The sequence below is a fragment of the Sciurus vulgaris genome (genome assembly GCF_902686455.1).
Source record: "Sciurus vulgaris genome assembly, chromosome: 18".
NCBI lineage: Eukaryota > Metazoa > Chordata > Mammalia > Rodentia > Sciuridae > Sciurus > Sciurus vulgaris.
Genome location: NC_136479.1, coordinates 6981449 through 7005594, shown reverse-complemented (window position 1 = coordinate 7005594; position 24146 = coordinate 6981449). Strand labels below are relative to the sequence as shown.

The following is a 24146-nucleotide window of genomic DNA, read 5'->3' as shown; positions in this document are numbered from 1 at the left end:
GTAAGTAACAGTATTTAGTCTGAATCACCTGAGCACTATTGCTTTCCCACTAATTCTTTAATTCTTCAACTCCTCCTTTCATCTTTGAGTGAAATTTTTGCTTTGTAGGTTGGGCAGGTATCTGTGGAATTTGATTCTGGGCTTAGCTGCTGGCGCACCCGTCTGCATTGAGGTCTCCACTTTGAGCACGCCTGGAGGCTCCGCTGGCCAGCCGAGTCCCTCACCAGACACGTGGCTCCGTGGGCCCTGTCTTGGGTCAGGCTGGTCCGGTGGTATGATTTTCACCTTAGTCATTTTGGCTCCTTTTTGCAGAGGTGGTGGCCAGTGTAATGCTCTCTGGAATGTCCCTGCTTCTAAGTGACTCTTTACTCCTTAACGTCACTTTACCCGAGTCTCCAGACCCTCCGCAGTCCTGCTCTAACTGGTAGACGTGTGGCTCCTGTCCAGGCTCTTGCCACTGAGCCCAGTACCCCTGGGATGGCTCCTAAAGGTCCACACCTTCGCAGGTTTTGTTCAGAGACCACTGTTTAAACAAACTGAAACGCTTCCAAAGTAGAAGCAAAATTGGGGTGTTAAAAGTAGTAGTGTAATCTGTTCAGTACAGGACACTAGGAATGTTGTCCTTTTGGAATGAAGTGAGCATTTGTGTGTTCTGATGAAAGTTGGATATTCTTATTTGTCTTTTATAGGAAGTGACTGATCCTGAGAAAGGATTTATAGATGATGACAAAGTCACTTTTGAAGTCTTTGTGCAGGCGGATGCTCCCCATGGAGTTGCGTAAGTTCTGAATGGGTGCTGTTAAATCACCTTTTGTGCCAAACTGAACCAAGCAACAGCATGTGTTTAAGATGGACCTGTGTTCCACAAGTAGCACCCTCTCTGCACCTAAGCACACATCAGAGGTGCCCGTTCCCATTCACCATCGAGCAGGTTCACTGGGCAGTCCTTTCACCTCATTCTGTGCTTGGCACTAGGAATACAGTTTTGGTCAGCAAGACAGCCATAGTTTGAGATCTCGAACTTTGCAGACTGGCCTGGTGGAGGAGCCCAGGGCAGCATGTAAATAGCCACTGCAGAGATGCTTTGCCTTTTTATTTTGAAGAGGGCAGGGACATGGTGACCCTCAAGGAAGAGGCAGGCACTGCAACCCGGGGCCATTGGTTTCCTGCAGCTACACATGTGAGCTGTAATGTGTGCATGATTAAACTGCTCTGCAGGCTGTGGGAGTGTGGGGTGTTTCAGTGTCTTCGAGTGCTGATCTTGGTAAATAATGACCTTACATTGGGCCTGGAGGCTTGTGTGTTTGGGGGCCAACCTGGGCAGCGTAGTAAGACGCTGTCTGGAAGTGGAATTTCTAAAGGGCCGGAGGAGGACTCAGTTGCAGAGTGCCTACCCAGCGTGTGCTGTCCTGGTGCACTCCCCAGTGACACAGGTGCGCACACAGCAGTGGTATGAACTGTCAGCATGGCGACAGGGTTATGTGACCTCTGGGATTGAATTACACCAGTCACAGAAATGAACTGTGTACACTGTGTAAGAACTGAGACCTGAGTGCCCCTTGTGCCCTGGACCTGGTAAGGAGAGGTGTGTGGACCCCATTCCTGTCAGGTTGTTAGAGGTAAAGCCGAGGCACACAGCGGCGACATCAGCCCCGGTAGGAGCCGGACTGCCCCGTGAGCGTTGTGGAGCGCTGTCGCGTTCTGTGCGGTCACCCTCAAGCTTGGCCTGGTCTTTCAGGTGGGACTCAAAGAAGCACACGGGCTATGTCGGTTTAAAGAATCAGGGAGCGACTTGTTACATGAACAGCCTTCTACAGACTTTATTTTTCACAAATCAGCTACGAAAGGTAAATGAATGGTATTTCTTTCCCCCACCCTGCCACCCACTGTCAGGTGTGTCAAGGGTCCCAGCAGACGTTCCTGTCCCTCTCTGCCACTGCACTCCACAGGGAGCCCTGGCTGGGCTGAGCGGTGTCACTCCCTGGTGCCTGGTCAGCAACTGTCTTAAGCTAACTTGGGTGGGTGACAGTCAGCATCATTTTATAGACCTAACTGTAATTGTGCTGGGAATAACAAAATGTAAAGTTTTTTTTTTTTTTTTTTTTTCCTTTTTCTTTTTTAAACATGAAAGCCACTAGTGGCAGCAGTTGAAGAGTTGAAGTTTTTATATCAAAATTGAGTTGAAGAGGCTCGAGTTGCGGCTCAGTGGTAGAGACTTGCATGGCTTGTGTGAGGCGCTGGCTTCGATACTCAGCGCCACATACAAATAAATAAAGATCCATTGACTACTAAAAAAAATTTAATTGAGTTGAAGGAATATTGGCTATGAGTCTGATATTCACTTTATGGATGCAGCTATTTATACACATATATATATATATATATAGAGAGAGATAGAGAGAGAGAGAGAGAGAGAGAGGAGAAAGAACACACCCTCAAAATCTAACGCAGGGTGGGTGCATGTGGATGTGGAGGGCTTGTGGAACTGCCCAGAAGTCCAGGCAGCGGCACTGCTGGCCGCGGGAGGGTGGCTGGTTGATGAGCCTTCTTGTCGTTTACATGTTCTGGGGGAGGGGGTGCAAACGGGGGTTATTTCAGTGATGTTTTTAAGTTTTTCAACTGTTGTCCATGAGTAATGGTGAATTTAAACTATTGCCCTGAGAAATGGAGTGAATGCGGGTCTATGGGTGTTTTGCCGTAATTGATTTTTTTAAAATTTCTTTTTGCCCTACCTTGTGTTTCCTAGATTGTTTCTAGAGACATTCATGATTTCAGACTTTCCAACCTATTTTGGGATAGTTAAAAGCCCTAGCAGTTAGTTGCTCGCCCGTTGTGATATTAGAATTGATACTTTTTTACATGAACCGAATTCTGATCCTGAACTCATTCTTTCAGGCTGTGTACATGATGCCAACAGAGGGCGATGATTCATCTAAGAGCGTCCCTTTAGCCTTACAAAGAGTGTTCTACGAATTACAGCACAGTGATAAGCCCGTAGGAACAAAAAAGCTAACAAAGTCATTTGGGTATGTACCAGAAGCCTGCCCCAGTTCTGCCTGTTGAGGGACCAGTGAGGGGACTCAGGTGGCAGAGTGTGCAGGGTGGCCCTCAGCCAGGGAGGCTGGGCACTTAATAGTCTCCGTGCTTTTAATCTTTGTATTTTGTTTCATCTCCTTAGAATTTTGCTTTTCAACATCTTTAGCTTCCACTTGTCTGCAAACTTGCTTGTTAACCCCACCTCCCCGGGCAGTACAGTTCCCAGACACAAGCTGAAACACTTGTAAACATTCCTGTTTTTGAATTAAAACCCCCACAATAATCTTCATAAAAAATTAATTGGAGAATAATGGCTGATTATTCAGTTTAGTTTTAAAATCTAAGTTGCTGCTTAATTTGCTCATTTCTAATTTGGGTGTTTGAATATAGATGTCTATTTTATCTTTGAAAGGTGGGAAACTTTAGATAGCTTCATGCAACATGATGTTCAAGAGCTATGTCGAGTGGTAAGTTTCAAGCAGTAATTGTACAGTTCTTACATTGACTTTGAAGAAGTTACAAGTGAAACCTCAGCCCTCATTCAGACAACACCCATCTTTGTTCAGGACACACCTGGGCTAGAACAAGAAGGAAGCATCTGTTTAGTTTTAAAGGCTGGAAGGAGCTGTTTGATTAGCTATTTGGAGGTAACGTGTTAGGGAAGTTCGAATTTAAACAGTACGTGTTCACCTCGTTAGATCGGTGTACGTACATGACTCACCGAGCAGAGAACCAAACATGATGCTTGGGTGTCTGTCAAGTGGTCCTCGGTCACTGCACGAAGGTGACTCAGGAGCCCGCTCTGACATCCAGACCCCGGAGCACCACGTTCTCCTGATGCAGAACTCCACACTGTCAGTTCTCCCCAAACTCCTTAGGCTAGCAGAGCCTTACGCTCCAGTTGTGAGGAAGACACACAAAAACACAAACACAACATGGGTGTTCAAGGTGATTGGCTGGGCAAGGTGTGTTTTCTTTTTTGCAGCACTAGCTGGATTGAATCCAGTTCATTAAATATCCATGGACAAACCAGTCAATCCTGTTGACAGGCTCAACTCATTAATCTCTTGGTGTGGACCATTACGAGTTAAGTTTAGTGATCAATTTACATGCTTTTCCACAGAGGTAAAATGAATATTAAAAATGCTTTTAAAGGCACTACAGATTACTAATTCATTCCAAAGGCTGTATAAAAGGTTAACCTCAACTGTTGCATGTAGATATTTTTGTAAAAATCCAACCAAGAAGGAAGATTTTGTATGTTTTTGATAATTGCATGCCAAAGGTCATAATAGTCTAGAATTTCTTGGACCATTGATATTTCAAGTATTAAATGACTGCGTCTCACTGAAGCATGACCGTTGTCATGAAGCTTGGCCCTTCTCTTTCAGTTGCTTGATAACGTGGAGAATAAGATGAAAGGCACGTGTGTGGAAGGCACCATCCCGAAATTATTCCGAGGCAAAATGGTGGTATGTGAGCTTTAGCTTAAAGAACGGTTTTTAAAATTTTAAGTTCAGATTTAGCTGTTAATAACGAGGCTCTCTTGTGCTTACTGCAGTCATATATCCAATGCAAAGAGGTAGACTATCGGTCTGACAGAAGAGAAGATTATTATGACATCCAGCTAAGTATAAAAGGAAAGAAAAACAGTAAGTTCTGCGTGCTGAATGGCGTGAGCTTTGGATCGTTTGTTTTGGTTTAATGTCTCATTCACATAGCACTTTTCTTAAAGTGTGCAGTGCCCTGGGTGGACAGAGCCCTTGCCAGTACACCCAAACTCTGCCCCAGCTCCCTCCCCAGGACCCCGCCATCTGGGCTTCTGACTTTGCATGTTCTAGATGTTATCTAAAGGGTCTTGGGTAGCACATCGTCGTCTTTGATTTTTTTTGTTCAACATTGTGGAATAGTCTTGTTGTAAATAAAAATAGCTTGATCATTTCCATTGTTTTATAGTATTCCATTTTAGGATTGTACAACAAACTTCTTGGGAAGCCATCCTTTTCCGGACATTATGTGTGTTCAGTTGAGGTGTCAGGTACATGACAGCCACTTTTCCCCCTGCCTGCCTTTTTGGCGAGTATGGAATTGCTTCTTGGATCCGTGGGGTCGACTGCAGTTTGTATTTCCTTGAAGGTCTATGATGGCCTCTCTTTTTCAAACGCTTATTGACAATTGGGTGTTTTCTTTTTTTTTTTGTAAAAGATTCGTGTAAGTGCTTTCTTTGACTGACGTCTGAGTTCCTTTGGAACAGGCTAAACGCAGAAGGGGATTTCTTTACTGTTCTTTCACTCAGAGCTGCTGGGCTGCTCATTCTGCCGTTGTCCTCGCTCCCTGTCAGTTGGCCTTCAGCGACTTGCTCCCCCTTCCTGCAGGTGTGCCAAGGCCTCCATCTCCCTGTATGCAGGCTGTCAGGTCACTGCCGTCCTCTCGGTGTCCTGTCATCTGTATCGCCTCCCCAGAGCTCTGCTGTACCTTTGTCCTCTGTGCACAAGTGTCCCCACACCGCACTGCTCTGAAGGGTCCCAGTTGTTAGGCTGCCTGACCAGCTGCGCCGTGCTCTGGTGTGGTGCCCCACGCTCCTCAGCTTGGCGTTCACTGAACTTCTCGGGTCTGTGGGTCTATAGTTGTCATCAGATTTTGGGACACATCTTGGCCACTGGTCACAGGTTCTGTGCACCCCGCCCTTCCTGCTGCCCGGCTGACTCCGTGGGTGTTTCCATGGCTTTGTCGCCAGCCTCACCAGTCTTCCTGTCTGCTGTCTCTCACCCTGGTATTATTTTCATATCTGAGAGGTTTTATTTGGATCCCTTTGTAGGAATCTCCCCAGTCCCTTCTTCAGCGTAGGGAGCGCAGTCACCAACTGTATTGCTGCCCTTGCCTGCCGGCGTCCATCGCCCAGTGTCTGGCTTTCCTCCTCTGGGACGGTTTTGTCCCTCATCCCGGGCTGCAGGTGCAGCCTCTGCGTGCTTGGTCTTCTTTTCTTGGCTGCCAGGCACAGTGAGTTTCTGTTGGTAGGAAATGAAGTCCTTAGCCTTTGCTCGGGAGCACAGCAAGGTTGCGTGGGAATGGTTGGTTCTCTCGCCATGTTTTAAGCCTTGTTAGGTGGGGTGTCACAGGTTTTGTTGAGGGTTCATCTGAGAGTTTTCTGCTGAATCTCCCATGGGTTAGGAGGATTCCCACTGGCTGGTGGGAGCACCTCTTCATTATGAGTTCTGAGGACCGTTCTCCCTGATCATAGTGCTCCTGGTGGCCCCCAATAGTGTCCTCACCCAACTCCCTGTCTGTGCAGCTCTCCTCCCTGGGCACTGTCTCCTGCAGACACCAGCTCTGTGGGCTGCTCCTCATGTCTGTCCTTAGCGCCCAGTGGACACAGGCCTCTGTCCAAGCTTCCCTTGCCTCTGTGGCAGCCTGGGGAATACCAGCAGTGAGCTGGCTGTCCTGTGCTCTGGTCTTGTCCCTCCTCTGAGGGAAGCACTGTCGCGCACTGCTCGTCATCCAGTGTGTGCGCTGCTGGCACTGTTGTGCTCAGGCTCTGCTGCCCTCGTGACTGTGGCAGTTCTTCCCCATCGGGTGGCATGCCTGTCACTCTGCTGTTGGTGTTTGTTTAACAGAAATTGTTGGTTTTGCCGTCACTGTGTCTGTTTTCACTCTTTTGATGTTCTCTTGCCTGGTCCTGTTGCCTTTTCTGTTTGTCTGTGAGCCTCTCTAACAGGTGAGTGTTGGGCATCCCATTGACCCCTGCTGTCCTGTGTGACTCCAGCGGCCAAGCCCTGCCTTCAGATAGCGCCCTTCTGCTTCTCAACCCATTGTCCCCGCCCTCCACCCTGTGCAGCCTGTCATACCTGTAATAGAAATGCTTCAACCAAAATCAAAATCAAGACCTTAACTCTGCGATGCTGCCACTTGAGCCCCCCTTGAGGAGTCTCTCAGTGTCCTTTGAGCCAGTGAAACTGGCAGGACAGGCTCAGCAGTCTTCAGCAGAGGGTGTTTTTCACTACAGTCCCTCTCCCAGTCATCCCAGGCACGTCGATGTCCATGATCGCACTGGGTTGGCTCTGCTGCAGATGAAGTTTCAGTGATCACATGGGTTGACCTATTTCTCTCTCTCTTTAAAGTATTTGAGTCATTTGTGGATTATGTGGCAGTAGAGCAACTAGACGGTGACAACAAATATGATGCCGGGGAGCACGGCCTGCAGGTAACGTGGTGTCCACTAGTGTCTTGTCTCCACCTCTCCATGTCCCTCTGCTCAGCAACCAGTGGGAAGCACCTATGGCTTTGTGTGTGCTTCTCGGATTAGAAGCCAAGGAGGTGTTTCTCAGAGTTGAGGGGGTTGGGTTGGGATCGGGGTGGGAGGCAGCAGGAGACACAGTGCAGCCCTGTCGCAGCCATCCTGCGGGTCGCAGGTCGCCACGGCGTTGGAGGAAGCTGTATTCCGTCCATTGTGTTCTCTGCTGGAGCTTTCCTTCGTGTTTTCCGGGTCACGTGTGAAATTTCTTTAGGTCGTTCCTTCTTTCAGTTATCCATGCTTTATTTTATTTATATATTTTTATTTATTTACTTACTTATTTATTTAGGGCGCTAGGGATCGAACCCAGGGCCTTGTGCTTGTGAGGCGAGCACTCTACCAACTGAGCTATCTCCCCAGTCCCATGCTTTATTTTAATTTTTGATGCAGGTAGTTTTCTGAGGGCAACAGCTCTAGGGTAAGGAGTGCCTTCCAGGACCTTAGCCCGGGACGCTGGACGTCTGGCAGAGCAGTGAGCCTTGTGAACAGGCAGTCAGTTTGTGGTCTGATAATGGGGCCTGGGCAGTCTGCTGGATCCAGCGATCCAGTGGCCCAGGTTCTGGTTTTCCAGCCTCCTAACCTGGACTATTTTATAGTGGGTAGTATGCCCACTGCTCTGCTAGGTCAGAGAGGCACAGGTTAGAGATCAGTAGGTGTCTCTGCGGATATCAGAGCTTTGTCATCCAGTGTGCTAGGAAATATGTCGGTTCGCTCACAAGACTTGCTCTCTTCTGTCCTGGGTGTGCGGGCGTCTAGGTGAGCAGTCTCTGTTTGTAGTCTTCGCCTTGGTGGACAGTGGTGGGAAAAATTATTTTGTCTCGCAGCGCCATTCTGTAGTATGGTCTCGTGGTTCCTGGGTATTTGGGATTTTTCTTTGCAGAGGTAACCCTGCCTTCCTAAGCTTTCTCAGGCACACTAAAGAAAGTTGGCAAATAGGTCTGTCTTGTTGAGGCTCCCCCTATTTCCTCCAAGACTCTGGCCTTTCGTTGGAAATATACCTCTGAATCAGGCACATGTTAAGGCTTCACAGTGGCTGAAATTCTCAGGGCCTTCGTTTGGTGAGGAAAGGAGAATTCGCCAAGGTTGTCCACAGATGGAGGCCTAGAGTGTAGGGGTCACTTGTCCCTCTAGGAGAGACCTTGTGTAGAATTTGGAGCTGCATGGGAGGGAGGGTCCAGTAGCACAGAGTCTGTCACTGGGGAGAGGGGTGGTGATGAGAAGTGAGACCGAGCTCTTCCAGGACCTAGTGAGGAATCCAGGGAGCGCAGGCCGTTTGCTGGTGGGCCTTCCAGCTGGCAGCCATGCCTGTCTGTGCCTGCTCATCAGGGCGTCCACTGCGTACCTGTTCTGACACAGCTGTAACCTTCACTTCCTATTGCCAAGTACTGGTTTTCCTGTGACCCTCTGTATTATTTCATAGTGTTTAATGACTGTTAAATGTGTCTGCAAATGACTTGACTTACTAAACATCCCTTTGCTAAACATCCGTTTAGGACATAATCTCCCACACAGATGCTGGTGGTGTGGTATAATTTTAAATGGCAAAGACTTGATCTAGATCTAAATAGAAACATAAAGACACCTAAGTGGGCACCTAAACTTCCTTGCTTTGTCCCATTCAGTTGTGCTGAAACAGTATTAACTTTCACTGCTTCAGGAAATAGTAAAGGTGAGCCAGGCATGGTGCTGACCTGTACTCCTGGTGACTTAGGACACCTCCTCTGAGGCAGGAGGATCACAAGTTCAAATCCAGCCTCAGCAACATAGACCCTATCTCAAAATAACAAAGTAAAGCGGACAGGAGACATAGCTCAGTGGTAGAGCACCCCTGGTCTCAGCCCTCAGTACTGAAAAAACAGCAGTGATGAACTAAGTTTGTATCTCTTCTTGATGTTCAGGAAGCAGAGAAAGGTGTGAAATTCCTAACATTGCCTCCAGTCCTACATCTACAGCTGATGAGGTTCATGTATGACCCTCAGACGGACCAGAATATCAAGATCAATGACAGGTAATCACGAGGGTGGAGGTGCTGCGTAGGCTGTGTTCAGCTCATCTAGGATTCTTCTGCTCCTCTCCTCTCAGGTCCCCAGTGCTGTAATGGCAGGAGTGACCATGGCTGCTGGTTCCAGCTGGTTGCTCGCTTTCAAGCGAGCCTTCCCTAACCCCAGTTCCCTGTGGTAGCAGGTTGAAGTCTGTGAGGGTGGTAATTATTTGTTTCATCGAGTTTGCACCCACCACCCTTTCTAACAAATTAGATTTTTGCAAGAATATAGATGTCAATATTTTGTAATCTCAGTGGTAACCTCTAGAATGTGGTAGAATTTTCAAGAATACTAAAGTAGGCTTGTGTATTTTCCAGATTAAGATATCACATGCAAGAGTGCTAATGCACACCCCTGGGTTTGCTATAGGGCAGTATATTCTTATCCTGGTTGGTCTGAGCACCAGCTCTGTACAGGCTGGTGGATGATCAGTCACCTTTCAGGCTTGAGGGGACAGTGAGCAGACCCCTCATCCCACCAGGCTCTGCCCTCACTTGCTTGCCCTGCTTTGGCATGCATAAGGAGAGCTGCCCGTCAGCTCCAGCCTGCTGGTGTCTTATTCTGTCCCCATCTAGTTTTTATTAGGTTAGTTTCCCGTGTTTTAAGAACTGGGATTTCACATAAATGTCCACATTTCCGGCATCATTAGGAACTTGGCACTTGCCACCATGGGGCTGCCACTTTCCCATGGTGGGGCTGGAGCCCCTGGGCTCCCTGCACCCTTGCTGTACTTTGTCACTGCTGGTGATGAGATTTGACCGGCTGAATCAAATACTATGAAGCCAATAACGTAGAGCTGAGTCGAACAAAGATGTCCGCAGCAGCCAGTGGGCAAAGGGGTCTTCTCTGGTCTTTGCACCCAGCCGCAGCGTCTCCCCATCTCTCAGGTGGCATGCATCCTCAATAGTCCGAGTCTTGGACCTTGGGGCTTGAATGATGATGCCTTAGGATTACTCACACCCTAGAAAGTTCAGTGTGATTATCACAAGACTGCTGTGTTGAGCCCTTGAATTTGAACCTGCTGGGTATTCCAGTGCTTTGCAGGCATTTTTCTCCAAATCTAGACACAACCTTATATTGACACGAATAATGAGCAGATTTTCTAATTAGTGGAAACTGTCTCAGAAGTACTTCAAAGTGCCTTCCCAACAAATTCATAATTTCTCATTAAAGATGAACATTAAATTAGAAGCCTAATAAAATACATAAAGACAAAAGATGTGGTATTTTGTGTGTAAATGAATGTTGAAGATCTTTAAAAAAAAAAAAAAAAAAAAAAAACACTATTTTTTAACAGATTTGAGTTTCCGGAACAATTACCTCTTGATGAGTTTCTGCAAAAAACGGATCCTAAAGACCCTGCAAATTATATTCTTCATGCAGTCCTGGTTCACAGTGGAGATAATCATGGTGGACATTACGTGGTTTATCTAAACCCCAAAGGGGATGGCAAAGTAAGTGCTGGGGCTCAGGGTGATGCCATGCCAGCAGCTGAGTGCCCCCCCTGCGCCCTTCCCGTCTGCGTCTTGACCGTGTCCGTCAAGGAGGCCTTCCCTGCCTTTGACGTACATTTCTGTGGCTGAAAAGTGCTGTTTTCCTTTCCCTTTATTTGCCAGTACGTAGAGGTAAATGGTAGATTAGAGATCGTGCTGGTTTGTTAGTAACGACTATTGGGCTGTCCAGAACCCTCTGTGTCTAAGAGGCACTTCAGTTCTGCTCATGAACACCGGCAGAACACAACCTGAGGCGACCTAAGTGGGAGCAGCTAGGTAGCTTGTGTATTATTTGGGAGCCCCTTGTCCTCCCCAGTCACCTGTGACATGGGTCTTATCCTCTCATTCCTAATTCAGGAGGGCAGAAGGGTCTGTTAGCATTTGGCAAATGAGGGTTTCAGAATCGTCATCCAAGACCACAGGGCCAACAAGTAGTGAAACAGGGTGGATCCTCTCCTGTCCTTGGGCTATTGGAAGTGGCTCCATTGGAGGCAAGAAATTGGAAGATAACTATCATGTGCAGCTATGCTGGCTTTTTTCTTTTTCTTTTTTTCTTTCTTTTTTCTTTTTGTTTTTTTTGTTTTTTTTTTTTTTGTTTTTGTTTTTGTTTTTTGGTACCCAGGCTTGAACCCAGGGGTACTCAACCACTGAGCCATATCCCCACCCCTTTTTTTGTATATTATTTAGGGACATGGTCTTGATAAGTTGCTTAAAGCCTCACTAAGTTGCTGAGGCTGGCTTTGACCTCACAATCCTCCTGCCTCAGCCTCCCTAGCCACCGGGATTTTAGGTGTGTGCCATCGCACCTGCCTTTTTTCTTGTTTTTAAGTCATGAATTTGTTGCAGTGTATCAGAGGACAATATAAAATATCCCATTGAAATATATAACGATAGCACCAAGTGTTAACTAGCTGAATCAGGTGTGTTTCATATGGCTTTGTAATTACTCCAGATTTGTTAGCATCTGTCCCGAGCCGACGTGGGAATTGGGCTTGGTGAAGTGTCAGCCTCCCCACAGAATGTTGAGGAGGAAGGTGGGAGCACCACTGTTGTATGGCGGCAAGGCAGAGGCCCTGCCTGGCCTGGCCTGGCCTGGCGGGTCATCAGTCTGTATGCTGGTGGCCACACGGCCTTCCACGCCGGGTGCTGGTCCTGGCTCTTTGTCTTTGCTGATGCCTGTCTGCTTTCCTTCCAGTGGTGTAAATTCGACGACGACGTGGTGTCGAGGTGTACTAAAGAGGAAGCCATCGAGCACAACTACGGGGGTCACGACGATGACCTCTCTGTCCGACACTGCACTAACGCGTACATGCTGGTCTATATCAGGGAGTCAAAGCTGAGTGAGTGCAGCTGGCCTTTGTCCTGCTCTTTGCCACAGTGAACCCCTGTGGTCGTGCCATGAGCACCCCCACTGCCTTGATATTTTATGCCAACAAAGCACATTTAAAATGCAATGATGTGCAGTGGCCTAAGCCGTGCTCCAAACATGTTTTCTGCTTACTCAGACCATCCAGAAGCAAGTTGGATGGGCCTGGGGCTTGCAAAGTGGACTGTGGTACCAGATAATTTCACTTTGTTTCATTTTATTTATTTTGGTGCCAGGAATTGAAGCCAGAGGTGCTTAAACAATGAACCACATTCCCAGCCCCCACCCCAAATCCCCATTTTTTTTTTCTTCGAGACAGGATCTTGCTAAGTTGCTTAGGGCCTCAGTTGATGAGGCTGGCATTGAACTGGAGATCCTCCTGCGGCGGGCAGACTGGTGTTGCTGGGATCACAGGCATGGCCCACGGTGCCCAGCAGTGATATCACTTTCATAGATTATTTATTAGCGACCACGTAAAATCAGGACCTTGTAAGGAGGAGAAAGGGGACTTGACACCAAGGTGAAGGAGGATGTGTTCGTCCTGCAGGTGAAGTTTTACAAGCTGTCACAGACCATGATATTCCTCAGCAGTTGGTGGAACGATTACAAGAAGAGAAAAGGATTGAGGCTCAGAAGCGGAAGGAGCGCCAGGAAGCCCATCTCTACATGCAAGTGCAGGTCAGCCTCTGCGGTCACCTGCATTTGGCCTCTGGGACCTTGAACTGACGGCGGTGGTCTGTCCTGAACTGTGTCAGCAGCATCTGGATCCCTTTTCCCATCTGGCCTTTCTGGGCCAGCTGGTGGTCAGCACTGAGGGACTGGAGGGCTGTCCAGTCGAGGAGGAAGGGCTTGGGCGTGAGCAGTGACGAAAGCCACAGGCAGAGGTGCCAGCGTGTCTGAGTGCTGAGGCCCTCTGGGGGGAGGCAGAGCTGCAGGGCCCACACGCAGGTGCTTGGGCAAGGGGCAGCTGCCGGCAGCTCTTGCTGTCGGCAGCTCTCTGCTCCCCATCTCCCAAAGAAGCTCCTTCAGGCCTAGGGGTGCTTGTGTTCTGCAAGGTATCTGCTGCTTGTCACTGTTCTGTGTACATGTTTTCAGATAGTCGCAGAGGACCAGTTCTGTGGCCACCAGGGAAACGACATGTACGATGAAGAGAAAGTGAAGTACACTGTGTTCAAGGTTCTGAAGAACTCCTCCTTGGCCGAGTTTGTCCAGAGCCTCTCCCAGACTATGGTGCGTCGCGGCCCTCCTGGCACGCCGCTCCGCCCCTTTGCAAAGATTGGCTGCCTGTGGGTGCGAGGGAGTGGCCTGGGCCCTGCTTCTGCCGAGGAGCAGGGAGGGAGATGCTTAGGAGGAGCAGGGAGGGAGATGCTTAGCCCTTGGCTCCGTGCCGGGAATCCCATGGCATTGCAGAACCTGCCTCTGCCCTCACGCGCTTCCTGCCATGGCCTTCCCGGCGTGGCCAGTGTTCCTGGCCACTCCTCACCCCCCTGTGGCAGCTCTTGGTACCATGGGCCTTGGGCCCTGCAGTGCTGGTGAGCCTGTCCAGCTCAGATGGGGAAAGGGTTGTAATTAGGGGTTTTCCCCCTTTTAATAAAAAGCATTAAGTTGGTATAGAATTGAAAGGTGTGTGCTTGCTTGTTTTTTTTAAATTTATTTTTATTATTTATTTTCCCTAGGGATTTCCACAAGATCAAATTCGATTATGGCCCATGCAAGCAAGGAGTAATGGAACAAAACGACCAGCAATGTTAGATAATGAAGCAGACGGCAATAAAACAGTAAATATCGTTGGTACTAGGGTGTCTGGTGTGGCCTGCGGTCGGCGCACCGCGTTCTCTTGGTCCAGTTGAAGCACTGGGTGTGTTCTGCGGTGCTCACCGTGTAGTTTTCACTCTGTCACCTAAGCCATTAAAACTTCTAAAATCAGCATCTCTTTTGGAAATAGATGATTGAACTGAGTGATAATGAGAACCCTTGGACAATATTCCTGGAAACAGTGGACCCTGAGCTGGCTGCTAGTGGAGCAACATTGCCCAAGTTTGATAAAGATCGTAAGTGCCCACACTATGCCAGGCTGCACACAGTGCAGGAGAGTTGATGGCCTGGACTGCTGAACACCCTGTCCCATTGATCAGTGCCACAGTTGCGCGCTGAGTCTGCGCTCAAGGCTTTTGGCAGCCACAGGACGCTGTTGTGGCTCTTGAGTGTCCCGGGAGGTGGGGAGCAGGCAGCAGCCGTGCAGGTGCTCTGCCCTGTGCCTGCCCTGTGCCTGCCCTGTGCCTGCTCTGCCCTCCTGAGGCATGCTCATCTCTGGCAGGGGTCACAGATGTCGATCAGGGCCAGGTAATAAAGGTCTTGTTCTCTGGGCCATCTGGTGTGTCGTTGGCATGTAGAAGGAACCACAGAGTATGTCCGTAGATAGGTGGGCATCTTCAGGTGAGCCCGACAGGGAAGCTGACCCTTGCAGTAAAGGGTTAGGTTTTGATTGCTTGAGGATTCACTTCAGGTAGAATGTGTGACTGACACACATTCCCAGCAAACCAGTGCTGGGATTTGTTTTTATTTTTTCTTCCTGGGGATTTTTCTCAGGGCCTCTCATGTTGTAGGCACATGGTCTGCCATTGAACTTCACCCATCAGAATTGGGATTTTGAGTTTGCCATCTTTAATACTATCTTTACTGCCTTGGGTGGATAGTTCTGGGTTTGATATCTGGAACCTTCCTCTGCTCTCAAAGGATCAGCAGCTTCTTGACACTAACTTTTAGGGGGACATTAAGCTATCATTTCCATTGTCCTGACCTAAGCTCGCTGTCAGTCCCCGTTCCTCCCCTCCCACCCCCTTTTTTGGGTCAACAATATAATGAGTGTGAAGATTCTAACAACGTATTCATCAACCTTGTAGATGATGTAATGTTATTTTTGAAGATGTATGATCCTAAGACACGGAGCTTGAATTACTGTGGGCACATCTACACACCCATATCCTGTAAAATACGTAAGTCCTGCTGCGTCTGCCTGCTGAGTAGATCTGCTGGGTGTATCTGGACTGTGACTTAAAGCCTTTCCTCTCTCCCAGGTGACTTGCTCCCGGTTATGTGTGACAGAGCAGGATTTGCCCAAGATACTAGCCTTATCCTCTATGAGGTTTGGATGGTTCTTTTTCATATTCAGCATATATATCGTCAGTGAATTGGGTGGCAGGTGTTTGTTTTGCTAGCCCTTAGCTGCTTCTTTAAAGGTTCAGTGTTAACTCAGGGCCTCTGGTGGTCTTGAGTTGAGAATCACATACTTTATTTTTTATTTATTTATCTTTTTTAAGTTGTAGAGGACACAATACCTTTATTTTATTTTTTTGCGGTACTGAGGATGGAACCCAGGACCTCCTGTGTGTTAAGTGAGCACTCTGCCACTGAGCCACAACCCCAGCCCAAAAATTACACACTTGTAGATTCATGAGATTTAACTATAGAATCAGTGATTATTAGGTACCTATAGGTTTGTTTTTCCCATTAACATTTTTTTTTTTCTTTCTTTGTTTTTTGTATGGGGAATTGAACCCCAGGATCCCTGAGTCACCGAGTCACATCCCCATTTTCTTATGTTTTATTTTGAGACAGAGTCTTGCTGATAAGGTTGGTCTTGAACTTGCAATCTGCCTGAGCCTCTGGGATTACAGGCAGGCACCACTGTACCTGGCTCTGGTTGTCATTTCAACTTAGAAAAGTGTGGTGAGCTGGGTGCAGTGGTGCATGCCTACAGTCCCAGCTCCTTAGGAGAAACCCAGGAGGTTAGGGCCTGCCTGGGCAACATAGGGAGATGTCATGTCTTTTTGTTTTAAAGGTGAATAGAATTGGGTATGGAGAAAATATTTATATTATGTGCAGACAAATTTTGTAATGTAACTATTTTATATCTTTTACTACAGGAAGTTAAACCGAATTTAACAGAGAGAATTCAAGACTATGATGTGTCTCTTGATAAAGCCCTTGATGAACTGATGGATGGTGACATCATAGTGTTTCAGAAGTACGTACTGCTCGGCAGTTTCCATCCCTTTGTACCAGCCTCAGGAGCTGCAGTCTGGCCAGTCCCAGAACCAGGGCATGTTTGCATCTAGACCTGAGCCCTGACTCACTGCAAGTATCTGAGTATTGGCAGTAGCTGGCCACCTCTGGGTTTTGGAACTAGGGGCAGTGAACATTGCCATCATTCAAAGCTCTTTTGTTTCCTAAAAATGTGTGGTGAGTTGATAACTGTTAACAGGAAGAGTTGTTCTCCTTCCCTCAACACATTGGAAGTCAAAATTCCTTGGATGTACCCACTCAGGTAACTCATTCAAACCCATCTGCAGCAAACTCACAGATCAGTGGTTTGCAATACTTAATGTCAGGAGCAGTCTCACATCAAACAAAAGCTACCGAGTCTCAACTCCTGATCAGGTGGGACTCTGCCTGGTGCTGGGCGTGTGGTTTTTGTTATGGTCTTGAGAAAACAAAGCTGACTGAGCTGCATACTCTACTCAGGCTACCCTTCCCTGTGTAAGCTGCCATTCCTGCTGCACCTGGTGAAAGGTAGCCAGGTAGACTACTGGAAGGCCTGAGGGCGTGGCTGATGCTCAGCACATGAGGGAGGCCCTATCCCCAGTCGCACTGCATGGACCTCTGCTCAGTTCCCACATTTCTTTCCCCAGGGACGACCCTGAAAATGATAACAGTGAATTACCCACTGCAAAAGAGTACTTCAGAGACCTCTACCACCGTGTCGACGTCATCTTCTGCGACAAGACGATCCCTAACGACCCTGGCTTTGTGGTCACTTTGTCCAACAGAATGAACTATTTTCAGGTATCAGAAAGCTACTCTTCACCAGACACCACACCAGAAAGACCTGCTTAATTTTCAAACATCTGTTGAGGAAGCTGTCTGACTGTGTCTCGGGAGTAGTTGGCGTTGGACACGGGAGGCTGCTCCTATGAGCTGGGCCTGTGCTTTCCTCGTCCACCACTGTCTCTTGGTGTCCATCCCGGGAAAGCTTCTCTGGCATAATTTTGTTTTAAGAGATAAGTAGCAGCAGCCCCTTTGTCTTGATTATAATTCAGCAAGTGTTTACAACTAAAATAATCATGAGAAAATGGTCATGGCTGTTACCACTAAAAGTGAGAACCGTGGGGTAAGAGAGGGAAGAGCCCCACGACACAGAAGTGATCGCGCTTGAGAGAAACTGGGGTCCTGCCCCCGCCCGTGCTGTTGCATGTGTGTATAGAACTGTGACACCACACCTCATAAAATGTGTACAGTTGAACAGCGAGACCCCTTGGGAGACCGTCCTGCTCAGTGTCAGTGTCCAGGTGACAGATTCAGGCTGCTCATATCATAACGCTTCTGTAACTCAACCAAATAGGAGGTTCAGGAGCCAAGTCAGTTCTGTGCTAAAACACGAGCCCGCCTTCTGTCTTCAGGTTGCAAAAACGGTCGCACAGAGGCTCAACACGGACCCCATGCTGCTCCAGTTCTTCAAGTCTCAAGGGTAAGCCACGCTTGTAGATCGGCGAGTTACTCTCCACCACGCGCTTCCCAGGGCTCATGGGAGCTTCTTGAGCTAGTGTACTAATTGTTAGCCACTGTACCGGACATGCCATTTCTAGTTTAGCCTGAGACCTAGACTCTCCACAAGTCACGTCTCGACCATGTTACTCTGGGTTATCAAAGTCATTGACAGTTTTATCAAAAGCCAGACTTGTTTCATATACACCATTGGTGTAGCTCCCTGTGTCCAGATGGGTTCAGGGATCATGTGGCCAGCCTTCGGTTGTTGGCACCTTTGAGGACTGCATTTGAGTGTGACAGCAAGAGGGAGTTAGATCCAGGAAATGGGAGTATTGAGTTGAACCTTGAGCCAGGCCCAACTCTCATGTCTAGGTGTGAGGCCAGTGGCTTGCTGCTGTGCTCACTCAGGATTTGTGTTTTAGGCCAATAAACAAGTCATTTATTTATATGCTGTTTTCTTGTGTAGTTATAGGGATGGCCCAGGTAATCCTCTTAGACATAATTATGAAGGTACTTTAAGAGATCTTCTACAGTTCTTCAAGCCTAGACAACCTAAGAAACTTTACTATCAGCAGGTACGAGTCCATATTAATGTAACTCTGGGTGATAAAGAGAAGGTGTGGGCTCTTGTGGAAGCCTATCTAAAATGAATCTCTCTTTTCTTAATAGCTTAAGATGAAAATCACAGACTTCGAGAACAGGCGAAGTTTTAAGTGTATATGGTTAAACAGCCAATTTAGGGAAGAGGTGGGTTTTTCCTACTGCTATGAATCTTTGTTTTCATTCTCATTTGCCTGTTATCTGTCCCTGGATCTTGAGAACTGGAACCTGAAGGAACACATTCTCTCAGCGCCCCTGGCCTTGGTGCCAGTCTGCGGAGGCCTGTCGGCTGCGTGGAGGTGCTGGGTTGATGGGCCCCCTGGTGGTCCTCTCTCACCAGGGGACGGGCTGCGCACCTGGTGAGGCAGTGCCCGCGGCACCTCAAGCCTGCGCGGTCTGCGGAGTGTGTCCCTGCTGGGTCGCCAGCTTTCGCCTTTCCAGCTCCACCAGTGTCAGGGGTGGAGAGCCAAGTACTGGCCCATGGAGAACTGATGTGGCCGGAGCCACAGTGTCAGCCGGGAGTCTTCTCTGGACCGTGGTCCTCTCTCCGTGCTGTTTGGGAGGGCTTTCAGGCCCTTCCCAGGGCCGCCTGCTGTGGGGCTGGAAAGGCAAGCTTCTTGCACCGAGGTGGCATTTCCTGACCTCCTGTCAGTATTGGCTTGATCCCAGGTTTGGGCAGATGGTCCCACCAGGACTGGTTTCACAAGCAAGGGGCCACTGGGGCGGGGTTTAGAGGACAGGGTCGGCCCCCGGGACTCGAGCAACTGTGCCAGGGGCGTCTCCCCATGTTTGCTATAGCAGAAGTCTGTGTCTGATGCCATTGTCACCTCCTGGTCACATAGGAAATCACACTATATCCAGACAAGCACGGCTGCGTCCGGGACCTGCTGGAGGAATGTAAGAAGGCCGTGGAGCTCGGCCAGAAGGCGTCAGGGAGGCTCAGGTGAGCGGGCCCCGTGAGGGGAGGCGAGGGGCGGCCCTCGGAGCCCACCCGCCACGTGCTGAGGCCGGGGCTGTGCGGAGGTCTGGAAGGATTTCATCAAGCCGTCCCCCTCCTCGTTTCCCGACCTTAATGAGCTGTAGTTGAAGGTGAGATCAGGTGGAAAAGCCACATAAAGGAAGGGTCTGGTTTGAGTTGAAAGAGCAACTGCCACGGGGAAAGGCGGCTCCTGGTTGTATTTGAGATTCAGCCTCAGATGCGTAGGAGGGTTGCTGCGGCTGAAGAGGGACCTGTGTTTGCAGCCAGCGCTCTGGCCACTTTGCCTCTGTTCAGCTTGAAGGACAAATGGACCTCTGGAGCTGTTCATTTCCCAAAGTGTTTTCTTTTGTAAATTTAATAAATGAAGAGACGGTTTCTGTCTAAAGAGTCAGTGAGGAAGTATCTAGAGTTCCTTGTGGGAAAGGTTGACTTGATTCTAGGTAACCTGTTCAGCCTGCATCTCTGGGCCCAGGTGTGGCCACTTGCACTAGCTCCAGCTGATTATTGACTGGACTCGACCACCTCCTTCACCCCCTTCACCCCCCATGGGCACTGCTTCTGACATTTACAGTGTTTTATTTAAAAAATAAATAAATACATAAATAAGCTAGGTTCCCGTAGCTTCATGGATGTGGTTTCTTTCTAAACAGGGATTTGCTTGTTTTCACAATTGGCTTTGTTTTTAGACATGAGTAAATACACATGTGCACGCATTTATACCCACACATTTATTTGCCGTTTTTTTCTTCTTTCAGGCTGCTAGAAATTGTAAGCTACAAAATTATTGGTGTGCATCAAGAAGATGAATTATTAGAATGTTTATCTCCTGCAACAAGTCGAACATTTCGAATAGAGGTACCTGTCCCCTTTTGGCAGCAGTGTGTGTGTGGACCTGGGGCGGGCCGGGCGTCTGCGGTGTGTGACTGTCACAGTGAGTGACACAGTGGGGACCTTGGCTGGTCCATGTGCTCTGAGGTTGCGTTTGTTCTTCAGAAACACTGTGGGCCTCGGCGATATTTCACCGTGAGCACACACAGCACAGTTCACATGCTCCTCATTTCTGAGTGTTCAGTTCTGGGGTTCTTCGTCACCGTCCGTCTCCAGGACTTTTCCATCTTCCCCAGCTGAAACACTGTCCCCACTAAGCGCTGGCTCCCCGTGTCCCCCTGGACCCACCGTTCTGCCTCATCTCTGTGTGGCACTCTGGGGCCTCAGGAGTAGGAGCACAGAGGGCTTGTCCTTAGAAACAAAGTTCAGTGTGGACCCCAAGCACATCTGGACAAAGTGTTGGGTTCCTGCGAGTTGAAAACTGTGATGTTTCTGTGGTAACCAGAATGCGGCATGGTTTGGTGTCTAACTCTGAACTCTCATTAGGTAGCTAGGTTTATTGTATTTTGGCAAAAATATGGTTCTCTTAGTTTTCCATTACTTCAACAAAATACCTGATATGCGTACCTTAAAAAGTGGAAGGGTTTATTAGGACTCACAGCCTTGGAGGTTTCCATCTGTGATGAGCTGGTCCCTGTTCTGGGATCTGTGGCAGGGAGTTCATGGTAGAGGAATGAGAGAGAAGACCAGGGTCTGTGGTCCCCTCCCAGGGCACACATGAGCGCTCCATGTGGCCCTACCCTGAGTGGTCCTGTCAACTCCTAGAGGTGCCAAGGAGAGGGCCAGGCCTTGGACCCACTGGCTTGGGCGCTTGCCTGCTTGGCAGAGTGCCACGTTAGGGTTAGAATTTAAACGTAACATCTGTCTGCGGTGGCTACACTTAGGACTTTCTGTGTTTGAAATGTGTCCCCAGGAGATACCTTTGGACCAGGTAGACATAGATAAGGAAAACGAGATGCTGATCACAGTGGCCCATTTCCACAAAGAAGTGTTTGGGACATTTGGAATTCCATTTTTGCTGAGGATACACCAGGTAAGAGTTTTGAAAGGTCAAAAAACTGGAAGCTTTTGAACAAGTGTTAGTCTGGGCTCCTGCTCTGGTGGCCGCAGTGTGGTACAGGGACAGTGGGAGTGAGCGTGCAAGCACCCGGTCCTTTGCCTTCCCAGGGCGAGCGCTTCCGAGAAGTCATGAAGCGGATCCAGAGCCTGCTGGACGTCCAGGAAAAGGAGTTTGAAAAGGTGCGCTCCAGGCCCTGGCGAGAGCGCAGGGGCTGCCTGCTCCAGCCCTGACCAGTGAAGCAGCCTAGCCAGTAATGGCAGAGATAGGAGTCTTGCCAATGTACACAAATAATGGAGGAGTCTTGGTTTTTGTCTTCTAGTTTAAATTTGCAATTGTAATGATGGGCCGACACCAATACATTAATGAAGACGAGTATGAAGTAAATTTGAAAGACTTTGAGCCACAGCCTGGTAAGAGCCCTCTCCCTGGAGAGCTTCACTAAGGAAGGGTGCACACCTCGAGCAGCAGCCCCGGCGGGAGGTGGGCAGCCCTGGGATCTGGGCGGCTCTCCCCTTTCCACACCCAGGCCTCTGAAGCAGGGAATGGCAGCCTGTGGCCGCTGGATTCTTTTAAGGATCGAAGCCCTTCACACAGGCTGAGTGCAGGCTGAGGACCCAGGGGCAAGGTGTTGGGGAGCCTGCCTCACGGTCTCCAAGTGGGAGCGCCCTTGTCGGGGCAAGCAGGCCGCTCAGAGTCCTGGCTTCAGGGAGACCCGCATGCCAGCCATGGGGCCGATGGCATGTGTGGGTTTGGAGGTCCATGTTGGCCAGCCAGGGGCTCTGAGCTTGCTCTGGGGCTCACGTGTTCTCTCTTCCCACCAGGTAACATGTCTCACCCTCGACCTTGGCTAGGGCTCGACCACTTCAACAAAGCCCCAAAGAGGAGTCGCTACACTTACCTTGAAAAGGCCATTAAAATCCATAACTGACTTCCTCACCAGTGTGGTCACGGCGGGACAGCGTGGGTGTGTGCCCTTTAACAGCCGCAGGACTTTGGTACACGTGTACTCTAGCCGAAGTCTCCAGCAAGAGGATTTGCTGCTGATGTTAATTTTATTTTGTTGAGGCTGTTCAGTTTGGCTTCTCTGTATCTATTGACTGCCCTTTTTGAGCAAAATGAAGGTGTTTTTATAAAGCTTGGATGCCAATGAGAGTTATTTTATGGTAACCACAACGCAAGGAACTGTTAGCGTGATGGGGAGAAGGGGTTCCGAGGATGTGGGCCACTGGCAGAGGGTCTCTAGGCTGTCTGGGCAGCATGGCACCTGGCTGCCGCCTGGGGTCCCACCCCCAGCCTGCGGCTGGGCAGTCTGTGCAGGCCCTTCCGACTTGCTCCTTCAGTCACACTTCCAGTGACCTTTTGTGCATCTGTAAAGGCAAAACAGAGAAACTCACAACCTAATAAATAGCGCTCTTTCCTCCACTGTGTGCATTGTCGGCCCTTCCTGGGGTTCCTCTCCTCCAGCTGCCTGGGTCTTGTCATAAGCTCGCCACCTCTGCCAGCCAGTCCCGTGCAGCCCACATGCAGGGGTGCACTGAATGCAGTCCTGACAGGCGTTGGGGTCTTCTTATCACGTTGAAAGTTGTTCGATACAGTCAAGGTTTGCTCTGCTGCCTCTCAGCACACTTGATGATCTCAACAGCTCACAAGAGCAGGGGGAAGAATCGTAAATAGCATCCCACGGAAACGGGCAGACGGAGGGACAAGGAGAGCCTTTCAGCAAGAGGCATGCTCGCTGGTGGTTCGTAAGCTGTTGGCTTTGTAAAAAGGGTGAAATAAAGAGGAAAAATGAAATTGTATATTTAACGAATGGACGTGTACGATTTGCCACGGGAGAGGTCACTTTCTGCCGGGTGCGTCTGCAGTGGCTGTCACCCGTGTCGTACTCACTGTGTGGTTTATTTCTGCCCCCGCCTCGTTTCCTTTTATTTTGGAGCTAACGCCAGCTGCGTGTCTAGTTTTGAGTGCAGTAAAATAGAATCAGCAGATCACACTCACTCCCTCCTTCCGGAACCCAGTCTGTCCTGTAGCAGCAGTGTACACCAACTCCTGTATATTGCCTTTTTGCTGGAAAATGTTGTATGTTGAATAAAATTTTCTATAAAAATTATAATTCAGTGAGTGACGTGGAAGTGGAGGGTTTCCTACTCTCCCTGCTGCTGGCTTGGGAAGCCCTTCCCCTGGTCCTGACTTCACTGAGGTGTTTTCCCCTGATTTTAGGGGGCTGTGGGGAGGGGAGATTTGCTGCTAACTGGTCACATTCGAGCTTAAGAAATAAAAGGTTTTCCCAGGCGGGCGACATACAGATGAGATGGCTGGAGACACTGCCGGGGCGGAGAGGTGGGGCACGGGAGTGCAGGCCAGGTCGGTGGGGAGGGCCCCGCGCCCGGGGTCCCCAGCTGGGTGTTGCCTGGTCTCTGGAGGACTTTGCTCACGCTGCCTTGCCATCCGGCCTGGGGGCCCCTCAGAGAACCTGGCCCATCCCCTGGCCAGCTCTCCTCTGCAGACACTGAGGTTCTGCCTTAGGAGCCACTGGGAGCTTTAGGAAAGTGAGGTTAACCTGCAGAGCTACCCGGCGGCTGAGCGTCCTGAGCTGCCTTACGGTTGCATCTTCCCAGTTGTATCAGGAGCTTGAGTCTGTACAATGCTTTTGGGGGAGGCAGAAGTGCAGATTTTAAAATTGAAGGGAAGAAAACAAGCTGCCTTCCGGTTGGCTCACCTGAGTCTCCTGAGGACGTGTGGGTGTCCTGGCAGGCTCTGTGGGCACAAGGGCCCTTTCCATGTGGCTTGTATGCAGAAGCATCCTGCTGGGATGGCTCCTTTTTGCACATAGAGGGTGTGGAG

At 49.1% G+C, this 24146-nt stretch overlaps 1 protein-coding gene across 2 annotated transcripts in view; it reads left to right on the top strand.

Annotated features, from left to right (window-relative positions):
* Nucleotides 1–22724, top strand: part of USP7 (ubiquitin specific peptidase 7) — a 56733-nt gene extending 34009 nt beyond the window's left edge. For both annotated transcript variants that reach the window (XM_079120465.1, XM_079120466.1), the window contains 27 exons: nucleotides 690–778; nucleotides 1739–1847; nucleotides 2896–3026; nucleotides 3449–3503; nucleotides 4428–4508; nucleotides 4598–4688; nucleotides 7155–7237; nucleotides 9226–9335; nucleotides 10667–10823; nucleotides 12058–12202; nucleotides 12776–12906; nucleotides 13324–13458; nucleotides 13905–14006; nucleotides 14174–14279; nucleotides 15132–15224; nucleotides 15306–15373; nucleotides 16155–16255; nucleotides 16920–17073; nucleotides 17688–17755; nucleotides 18242–18350; nucleotides 18445–18522; nucleotides 19218–19318; nucleotides 20110–20209; nucleotides 21156–21275; nucleotides 21410–21481; nucleotides 21622–21712; nucleotides 22124–22724. In XM_079120465.1, coding sequence (XP_078976591.1) covers nucleotides 690–778; nucleotides 1739–1847; nucleotides 2896–3026; nucleotides 3449–3503; nucleotides 4428–4508; nucleotides 4598–4688; nucleotides 7155–7237; nucleotides 9226–9335; nucleotides 10667–10823; nucleotides 12058–12202; nucleotides 12776–12906; nucleotides 13324–13458; nucleotides 13905–14006; nucleotides 14174–14279; nucleotides 15132–15224; nucleotides 15306–15373; nucleotides 16155–16255; nucleotides 16920–17073; nucleotides 17688–17755; nucleotides 18242–18350; nucleotides 18445–18522; nucleotides 19218–19318; nucleotides 20110–20209; nucleotides 21156–21275; nucleotides 21410–21481; nucleotides 21622–21712; nucleotides 22124–22230 — 2787 coding nt within the window. In that variant the 3' untranslated portion in view covers nucleotides 22231–22724. The remainder of the gene's footprint in view (nucleotides 1–689; nucleotides 779–1738; nucleotides 1848–2895; nucleotides 3027–3448; nucleotides 3504–4427; nucleotides 4509–4597; nucleotides 4689–7154; nucleotides 7238–9225; nucleotides 9336–10666; nucleotides 10824–12057; nucleotides 12203–12775; nucleotides 12907–13323; nucleotides 13459–13904; nucleotides 14007–14173; nucleotides 14280–15131; nucleotides 15225–15305; nucleotides 15374–16154; nucleotides 16256–16919; nucleotides 17074–17687; nucleotides 17756–18241; nucleotides 18351–18444; nucleotides 18523–19217; nucleotides 19319–20109; nucleotides 20210–21155; nucleotides 21276–21409; nucleotides 21482–21621; nucleotides 21713–22123) is intronic.
* The last annotated feature ends 1422 nt before the right edge of the window (nucleotides 22725–24146 follow it).